This window comes from Crocodylus porosus, unplaced genomic scaffold, assembly GCF_001723895.1.
Source record: "Crocodylus porosus isolate Cpor-Errol unplaced genomic scaffold, CroPor_comp1, whole genome shotgun sequence".
In the NCBI taxonomy this organism is placed as follows: Eukaryota; Metazoa; Chordata; order Crocodylia; family Crocodylidae; genus Crocodylus; species Crocodylus porosus.
The window spans coordinates 10238256-10248576 of NW_017728951.1; the positions used below are offsets into that span (position 1 = coordinate 10238256).

The window sequence follows — 10321 nt, forward strand, 5'->3', positions numbered from 1 at the left end:
CAGCACATCCTGTACAAAGAATAAGGCAGTAACCCTGTGGGGAAAAAAAACAGCTGATTATAGACCAAATCATAATACATATGCTTAGGATGATGTCAAGGCTGTCCAAACAACCTTATTCGTAGCATTTCCTAACATTTGAGGATTGTTTGCAAACCTCAGGGATGTTCTTTTAATGAAGATTTGTGGGTGCACAAATACCTCTCTCACTACAGAACATGTTTATGATATGACACTGGTGGCTAAAGTATTATACACAGTTCCCTCAAGGCCATAGTTTTCACTATACCACTTTTCATTCTGCTTCTGGCTATCCATGGCTAATTAATAGGTTCCTGTAGGTAATACATGAGAGTAAATGGACCTTCTCTTATTATACCCATGACTGCTCACTTAAACTTTTTTCTGTGACACTAAATGTGTCTGTGAAAAGGTTCATGAATTGTAAACTGCATTTATCCTGTACTCACCCTATCAAAACAAAAATATGTATCTGTAGACACTTACTGTTTTTGTATTCAATTCAGTTATAATCCTGAAATACAACTAAGCATTCCGCTGTTCATTTGTTCACTTAATGTGCTCTCTTACAATATTCAGTCAGCTTACCTTGATCTGTGTTCAAGTCATGCATTTTCAACTGCTGATCTAATCCTCCACTCCAGGCATGTGTAGGATCCTGCAAAGTAAGAAACTGACTTATTGTATGCATTCATTTCTCCTTTAAAAATAGATCAACATATCTATGCAAATTATCTGGAATCAAAAGGTGAGACTATTTTAGGATGAAGAGCGGTGATATCACTGGAAGAAATACTTTGAGGTTTATGGAATAACCTTATAACTGTAAAACAGAAATTAGAAAATGTGGTTTGATATATCATGTAAGAAAAATCATGAAGTTTGGTTATTGATCAGTCATGATGCAAGCAAAACTTGTTTGAAACTAATGGACTGTTCAAATTACAGTTTGGGAACTCAAAGACTTGCCAGACAAATGTTCATGTGCTGAATTTGATTAAAGCCAAAGAAACATTATAAAAAGTCTGAAGTTCAAGTGTTGTAAGATGATGATCTTCCAATAACATTGCAGCAACAAGTGAATGAAGAATACATTTGTGTTTACTGTAGGAAATTCCAAGCAGTACTTAAATATATTTTTTTGGTGTTACAGAATACAATGAAAGTTAAGTATTTTTCTTAAATAAAATCATAGCTAGTCACAACAATTGAACAGACCTGTTCATGAATACTGAAACCATTGTTCATATTTTTAGTTTTTAGATGTACAATTGTTTTGGAATAAAGGAATCTACATGAGATCTGTGTTGATACAGAATGTTGCATTTGATGGGCCAACTGACCAGTACCAGAAAAAGACACAAGGAAAACTTACAATCATCAGTTGTGCATGGGAAAGTTTCTTTTCAACCTCCACTAATTAAAAATTGGCTTCTAGGTTTATAACCCCCTCCCCTGCCTTTTTTTAACCTGATCCCTCTGCGATTCTGCTAAGTAAATTACAGAATCTTATAGCAAGGAGTCTCAAAAACTAGTTGAGCATTATATGAAAAGTATTTTTTTTTTAAATGCGATACCTTCTGGTACCCCGAATATCCCTTAGTTGTTTCATTTTGAAAACGCAAGTCAAAATGCCTGTTCCATCATGTAATTACTTCCACATTATTATATCATATTAGTTCATTGAAACTACTTATTTTAAGGACTACTTCAAACAAAAACAGCAAATCTGTACAATTATGAAAGTACCATAAATGCTCTACAATACAACTTCTGTTTTTCCCAGAACATTTATTAAGAAACATACACTGAATCAAAGATTTGTCATCTACAAGTGCCTGTTTCCTTAAAAATATTCATTCCTAAACCAGGACAAAATTTAAAGATACACTTTGAATATATGATACGTTTATTGACTACAGCTGTCCATACAGAACTAACTTTTCACAAACATATTATTGTCAGCTTTTATATTTAAATTTTTTCCAAGGTATGGACAACAAAAAGATTAGACACTTATAGTACAAATAATATAATTAAGGACACTGACCTAAAACTATGGCTGAGGGACACAACAACTCACAGGGTATAGAGAGGAAAACGATGCAATCTCCCAACAAACTGGAGTAACCTTATCCAAACCATGAATTATCCCTCTGGATTCCTGTTTCCCATGGAATACTAGAATCTCAGAAGCTCCCCATATTTGTCCCCTTCCTCAACTTCATCCTATCCCCTGCAAAAAGGCAGGTTCTATATACTGAAGCAATATAGAAACTCTGCTGCATACATAAGTGATCTCATTATGATCTGATAGCTTTATGGTCGCTTTCCACTATCAGAGCAGTTTGAAGTAGCTCTTGAAGATCAGAACTGAAAAGTTTATTGGCAGATGTTAAAACTGATTTATTTTTTAAAGCAGTGGGGGCAAACTTTTCAACAACCATGCTACAAATCCACTTTGCACCCTCCTCAAGTCACTCCAATTTCCTTTGCAAGCCCGATCTGCTGCTTTTCTGCTCCTTGCCCAATCCCCATCTGTGCTGCTTGTTCCCTCCCTGGTCTGCCACGTGCCACACAGAGGCTACCCGAGCCACTTGTGCTTGCCACACATTGACCACTCCTGAATTAAATTGTTTAAAATGATTAAATAGCAAGATACTTGTACAAAAATAATGCTAAGTTTTAGATTTATTATACCCTTCAAAATTATAGCAAAAACACTGCCCCAGTCAAATCATACAGCCTTGATACTAAGGGTCCACCAATAGAGATTTTTTGGGCTGATACCAATGGCCAATTTTTAACAAGCCGTATTGACAGATACCAATCCAACTGCCGATATGCAGCTGGGCAGCATGGAGAGCAGCATCCAGTTGATAAGTGTGCTGTGGGGGATGGGAGGAGGGGGAAGGGGCATGTGGGGGCAGATCGAGGCCCCCGCAGTAAGAGAGGGAGTGGAGCTGGCACTGCACAGTTGAGGCAGGGTAGGGCGCAGGACAGAGCTGCAGCTCGTCCAGGGGGAGAGGCTTCTGCTGTTGAATGCACCCCAGGAGGGTAGCGGGGGGCATGTGCCCCCCAGATCTGTAGCCAGGGCAAGAAGAGGTTGCTGTGGGCTGGGGCCAGGGGCAGCACCAGGCTCTTCCTGGTGGGGGGTCTGGGCCAGGCTATGCTCAGAGTAGGCAGTGGCAGCACTGATACAACTTGCTGGCTTTGGCATCTGAGGTTACTTTCTGTACACTCCATTTCACTCAAGTCAATTACCATATTAATGTGGATCTTTAGCAAAATAATAAATAGTATAAATTACTGTTATACCAGCATAAAATAATATAAATACACGTTATACTAGAAATGTGATTATAGAAATTAGAGGCAAATGTAGTACCTAAAACTATGTTTACCCTTTGTAAAAAATTGAGCAGATTTCAAATAGCCACTCCTTTGACTGAATTACTTTGAATTACTCCCCAGGTACCTTTAGTACTATACTCTGAATTGAACAGAAACAAAACAACATGCTTACATAAAAAGCACAGTCAAGAACAGCTCCTGAATGTTGATATTTGAGTCTCATAGTGTTGGCAGGTACATCGTAGAGTCGGACCGAAGTATCCCATGATGAAACGAGCAGAAACTGAGATGTGTTTGGACTAAATTTCACTGATGAAATACCATCTTCTGGAGGCTGGTTTAATTTAAATTCATTTGATCCAGTCATCTGAAAATAAAACACAGAAAAATTATTAATAACAAACACAAGTTAAGTACCACAGATTCGTTGGACAGTCGCTACATTTAAAAATTAACAAAAGAAGAGTATAATAAATAAATCTGATATTTTATAGTCCCTGGCAAGTTGCTAGATACAATAAAGAAACCAAAGACATGCTCCCGGCTCTTAAATGCCTACAATTCACATGCATTTCCAACGAATACATCAATGTACCTAAGTGTTCTGTAGATCAAACACGACATAAGGTCAGAAGGGGTTTAAACACACAAAGGGCACAGTGGCATAATTAAGTTTAAGTATGGGCACAAATGTTATTTCTGGTAAAGCTTTTCTGTAGCCCTTCACCCCCAACTCCCATTTGGGATTTGTTATCACAAGAGAGGCAACATTTGTCTGGTTAACTAGGTAAGATGTAAGGCTGCCTTACTGGACCACAACAGAAAGAACATTCCACACAGGCACAAGAAGTATCATGAAAAGCAGTCCAGTAAAAGCTCTGTTATCCAGCATCCCCCAGGAATGGGGGATGCCAGATAACAAAATATGCTGGTTAACTGAGCAGCCCCCAGCCGCCACTTCTCCGGCCACATCTGGGGCATCCCTCTGCCCCTCCCGCCACATCACCGCCCCTCCTGCAGGCTCTGCGGGCCCCACAGGACAGGGACGCAGGCCCCGTATGGCCCCATACAGCCTGTTATGCCCCCGGGCCATGGGGGCTCAGCAGCACAGGCTACTCTGCCCTGGGCTGTGGGGGCTCGGAGAAACCAGAAGTGCCACTGTGGGCACTTCCGGTTTCATTTTATCTTACAAGCCGGCATGCCAGTTAGTGGAGCATTCCAACTTGTAAGATGCCGGATAGCGCAGCTTTTACTGTACAAATATCTCAAGAAAATGAAGACTAGTATTACTGGAGGATGGAAGGCAGAAGTAACAGTTGTGTCCATTTGAAGAAACCTACACCAAACATTTACATGGGCTGGAGACCATACTGTCAGAAACCAGTACCATTCCTGTAAGCTTCAAGGTTTATGTAAATATAAAATTAGCTCTAGCTGGAAGAAGCTTATGTACACATACAGTTCTAATGAGTTTTTAGAAATCATTCCGGTGAATCAGTTCCAAGACCTTTTCAATTTTTTCATAATTTCCCCAAGCACAAACAAGATCAGATAAGAAGCAGAGGAGTGGGATGGGGCACTGACGAGGAGATCAAAGAGTTTAAATTTGATGAACTGGAGAAGAAAGGAATCAGAGATATAACGTCAGATTAAAACAGGTGCTGACTGATTCTGGTTTAAGCAGCCATATTTTGAACACACTGAACCAAGTGTGTGCAGGCATCAGGGAAGCCAGAGGTGAAGAAACTGCAATAAACAAAACTGAGAGAGGAAGGTACAGAAAACAACACTGAGAGATATATATATATGCAAGGGCACAGAAGTAAAAACTGATCTTTCACATGCAAGGAGTCTTAATATTACACACACTTAACTTTCAAAAATAAAGAAACTGTCTTTGTTTTAAAAACAAGAACAGAGAAGAAGTAAAACAAATCTCTAATTTCAAATGGGTGCTCCAGAAAATCTACAGCCCATGGCAGAAGCCATACTTGATCTCATAAACCAAAACAACACAATGAGAAATAGGACAGGGTTCAAATTCAGCTTGTGAACATGGGAATTCAAGATCTGCAAACTGACATACACAACTAAGAGCACTAAAAAGAGAGTGTATTTCACATTTCTATTGACCCTGGAGACTAGATGTACACAGCAGACCATCCCTGTGCCTGAAGAAGGGTGCTTATGCCTGAAAACCTGGAAAGAACCATTTCTCCAACTATTCGGTTGATCTAACAAAAGAAATCACATTTACCCAAACACCCTCATTTTCCTCATTTAGGAAATATGCATAGTTTTTGGTAAAACACTGGGCATTTCTTTTATTTTAAGAGTAATAAAACAACTTTAAAATCTTTCTTCCCAAGGAAGAAAAATGCACAGGAAAGGAAAGGAAAGGAAGCACTCCGAGCTAAAACATATTCTCTCCACTACTGGCCAAGAACAGGCCAGAGTGCCCAACGTACCCACCAACCCAGCATCAGGGGAAAAGGTACGTTAGAGGCTACACACAGGTCAAATAAATATGGGGCAACAGAGCAAAAATACTAGGCATAGCCGGAAGGGCTGCTGGTTTTAGCCGTGCGGGTCTAAGGACACAGGCAGATAAGGCTTTTTAGGTAAATGTGATATCTTTTATCAGACCAACTAAATAGTTGGAAAAATTGCTCTCTGACAGCTTTCAGGTACAGGGCCCTGCCGTTCTTACAAGCCAGGCAGCCCAGCTGGCCCCACAACTTGTGGTCAACAGCTCAAACGAGCTCCCCCAAGGGTCTTGCTCCTACACAGGGGGTACAAAAGCAGGCAGGAGCCAGAGCCTGCCCCAGACAGAGCCAAAGGAAGTGCTGGGAAGGACGAGCCTCCCTCCTGAGGAACTAAGCATCAGACTAGAGCCACCTCCTTGGGCCCCAGAGCCAAGGGGACGAGCTGCTGCAGCCTCCCATCTCCTGGCTGGGGCTGAGGGTCAGCCCCACATGTGCGGCACAAAGCCCAGCATGAGGATTGGGGGGGGGGAAGGGTTCGCAGAGAAAGAGTGAGAGCATTCCTGGGCCCTGTGTATGTACATGTGCAGTGGGGGGGGTCCCTGGGCCATGAGAGAGATGAAAGATTCCTGGGCTGTGTGTATACACGTGTGACTGGGGAGGTGTGGGTGGGGGAGGTCCCTGGGCCGTGTGTGTGTGCGTGCACGCGCAATGGTGAGGAGGGTCGTCTCTGTGCTGTGTGCGTGTCCAAGTGCGATGGGGTATTCCTGAGCCATGTCTGTGCACGTGCATGCATGTGATGGGATTCCTGGGCCGTGTGTGTCGCGTAATGAGGGGGGGTCCCCGGGCCGTGAGAGAGAGAAGGGGGCGGTCCCTGGCCCCCCTGTCTGTGGGAGGAGGAGGGTGGGGGGCTGGGCCCGGTGTGTGTTTGCGGGGGGGAGATTATGAGGGGTCCCTGGGCCCGCTCTGTGTGTGTTTGGAGGGGGGGGGGGCGAGGGAGAAAAGGAAGCGCTGGTCCCCGGGCCCGGATGAGGCTCACAGATCGGGCCTAGGCTTGGGCCTGAGCCGTACCGGGCAACCGTCGGAACCGTACCCCTCCCCACCGCCCCCAGGGGACGCGGGAGCCCGCCCAGCCTCCATGCCGTGCCCTGGCCCGCGCAGGCCCAGCCCTACCTTGCCGCGCCCGTTATAACACCGCCAGCCCGCTCCAACCGCCGCCGCCGCCACGCGCTCCCGCCCTGCTCCCGCCGGCCCCGCCCCGCGCCGTACCGCGCCGCCCGCCGATTGGCTGGTTCGAATGATGGAACTACAAGTCCCAGCGCGCCCCGCGCTTCCGGGGCTAGCGTGAGGCAACTGCCCCTCCCAGCATGCCGTGCGGGAGCGCCGCCTGCCGCGAGGACTACGAGGACCAGCATACCACAGGAGCGCTCAGACGAGGCCACCGCCCTCACGCTGCAGCGTGGACTGCTGGGAGTTGTAGTCTCGGTGTCGGGGCCGCTCTCCCAGCCCAGGGTCGCTTTGCCTGGGTTCCCTGCTCCGGGGTGATGCAGCCCCCGCCGCGTTCCCACTGAAAGAGGGTGGGATGCCCCCCGGGGATATGTCCGTGCCTCACCCGCACCGTCCTGTCCCGGCCGGGAGCAGGGGGCCCCCAAAAGCAGGAGCAAGAGGACTCGCTCCTGTGCGGTGCAATGCAAAGGGCAGGGCAGAGGCGCCCCTTTACACACTCAGTGCACGAGCGCAGAAATGTTTGTAATCAACATCCATGAACCTAGGACAGATGGTGTCCTGCGGGGCCCGAGTTAAAAAAGAAACAGCAACAACAGAAATGAAAACACTTCATGAGCCCGCTTCTCTTTCGGTCGGGATTTTTCCTTCTGATGCCTTGATACTTTTCAGATCGTTTTATTTCGCGAGCAAAATCAGTTGCACTAGAAGCGGACTAGCGCGAGTCTTCCCCCGCCCCCTGGGACTGTAGGTTTCCCCAGTCAAAAGGACATCTCCCCCTTTCTCTCCTCCGCGCTGATACTGTCTAATGCCACCGACAGACTTCAGTGTAACTTTCCAGCAGGACGCATCCAACCCGCTCCCTAAAAGCTGTGCTCTGCTCGGCCCCTTTACTGATACCCGAAAGCTTGCAAAGGAGAATTTTTGCAACTCTTTGAGTTGGTCTAATAAAAGAGATCAGATTTACCCCCCCCCCAAAAAAAAAAACTTTGCCTGCCTATGTCCTTACACTAGCACGGCTACAACCCGTCAAAGCTTTCCTTTCTCTCCTGCTCAAAGCTCCTCCTAACTGCTTTGCATAATCTCCTATCTCATTGGGTTCCACTAATGAGAACTACAAAGGACAATTAGCCTCCGAGAGAAGAGTCAAATTTGTTTTAATTGGGAATGAATTAAAAACGCCCGCTCTTAAAAGTAAGACGGGGCTGTTATGTAAAATAGTTTAATTACCCTGAGCCTCTACCCATTGCTCGCCTGTGGCTTAATCAGCACGGAGGAGCAAACGTTTCAGGATGGAAAGGGGAGGGGGAGAGAAGGGCCAAAGGCTCCCTCCGGCGCCAAGGCGCCCCTTCTTCCCGGGGCGGAGGCTGCTCTCCGGAGGAGCAGTTGCACCCCGACACACAGCCTTGCTGATACAAAGGTGCTGTAGCACTACACGCAAACTGCTTGGCACCGGGCTATTTGCTATGTGCAATGGCGAAAACTTCCTTTAGTTGTTCTCTGACCGCTTTAGAGTATTTGGGCTGATTCTGAAACGCGGTCGGTCCACAGAGACCTGGAACATTTTCAATAAAAGCGAGCCTCCGATTTGATTTTGCTTTACATTTTCCTTGGCACCACGCAATAGATCAGAGGAGTTGGGAAGGAGTGCGTCTGTGCACGCGCGGGGGTGGGGGGGGGTCTGCATGCTAGAGCCGGGAGCAGAAAACGCTGGGCTTTACGGCAACTGCATCTGCATATCAACCACCTGCTTACGGTGTATTTTAGCAAGTCCTAATTTTAGATATTTTACAAAATACATCGGAATTAGGCAAGGAAAAAAAAAAGAGCAAGCCACAGAGTGCAAATCCGAAACACATGGCATATTTTTTTTCTGACGCCCCGATGCAGAACGAATAAAGCTTCAAATGCGTTTGAATGGTCCTAAAGCAGAACACCCTTGAAGTAGATTTTCACTTGAGCACTTGAACATCTTCACCAGAGGCGTTTCGCTGCGGTGTGTTTCATTCGAGATTTCAGAATACTTAAACAAGCGGGCTCCGGTGGGCTCACCATCTTAAAATCGCTTATTTGACAGGGCAGGAACCGCTCAGAAACGCTGCATGTCCGAGGATGACACCACTACAGGTCTCGAGCTCTATGTTGTTTTAATCGTAACTATAAAGTCAGGCGAGTTACATTTCGTTATTGCTTCTTTAAACACCTTCCTCTATCAAGATCCGGCGTTAACCAAGGAACAGGTGGCTGTGATAAAACATGCAGCGCTGCCTGCGATTTCAATAACTCTCGAGGAAGTATTTACTTTTTGTTTAAACGATTCACTTCATCCTCCGGCTCGATCCGAGGCTGCAGGTGTTTCTGGGGCTGCGGAGAGATGCTGCTGAACGCTGAAATCAATCACAGCTCCCAATGTCACATTTCTATTAAAAGGAGCTGGCGAGCACTTTACATGTGATCCTGGCATTTAGGAGAATACACCGCCAACTATAAAAACAGCCCTCATTTCCGGAAACACTTCTCCGGGCCGATCGCTTAATAAAGAGCGTTCATCTTAATCCCGAATCAAGACGCCAAAGCTGCTGCGATCTAAACGCAATTGACATTTGCAAGGTTTTAGGATTGCAATCTACACTTCCTGTTCATTATACCTGCGGGGAGAGAGAGAAAGAAATACTTCTGCACCTGCATCGTCCAGCTATGCTGGTCTAGTGAGAAGATGGGGATAAACAGGATGTAGAAAGATCTCCTTTAACATTAGGCGAACAATGCTGAGTAGGGTTGCCTGGGGGGGTGGTATATATATGCCACTAGATGCTCCGAATTAGCAGGTAAACCGTTTTTGCAGCATTTCGACTCATTCCCCAAGCTAAAAGTCCCTGGTGTTGATCACGGTGATGAAGTTTTCCTTGAGGAGTCTGTATAAATAATAACCATAACTGCGGGGTTTACAGTAACTTGCGGAGATTGAGATTTTATTTCCCGCCCCCAACCCTATTTCTTTCCAGTCAACTGCCCAATTCACTCCACTTCGAGTGAGCCGATCATCCCAGCCCCGTTTTAAGCAACGCCGAGGTCCTGCTGGATTGACCGGAGTGAAATGCCCCTGTCCGGGGGGAGGGGGGCGTCAGGCTGGTGGAGCCGCTGCAGAGCGGATCGCGCCCTCCCCCCAGGGCTCGTGGGAGCGTCTCGTCTGAACAGACGCACAAGCCCGGAGGTGCCTGTCCCCCTGCCCATCACAA

At 46.0% G+C, this 10321-nt stretch overlaps 1 protein-coding gene across 3 annotated transcripts in view; it reads right to left on the reverse strand.

Moving 5' to 3' along the window:
• Nucleotides 1–7087, reverse strand: part of BUB3 (BUB3, mitotic checkpoint protein) — a 16369-nt gene extending 9282 nt beyond the window's left edge. For all 3 annotated transcript variants that reach the window (XR_002104893.1, XM_019556247.1, XM_019556248.1), the window contains exons 1-3: nucleotides 7032–7087; nucleotides 3548–3742; nucleotides 610–679 (exon numbers count right to left, since the gene is read on the reverse strand). Coding sequence is in view for 2 of the 3 variants with exons in the window: in XM_019556247.1 (XP_019411792.1) it covers nucleotides 610–679; nucleotides 3548–3742 (265 nt within the window). In the remaining variant the exon portion in view is untranslated. The remainder of the gene's footprint in view (nucleotides 1–609; nucleotides 680–3547; nucleotides 3743–7031) is intronic.
• Between the last annotated feature and the right edge of the window lie 3234 nt (nucleotides 7088–10321).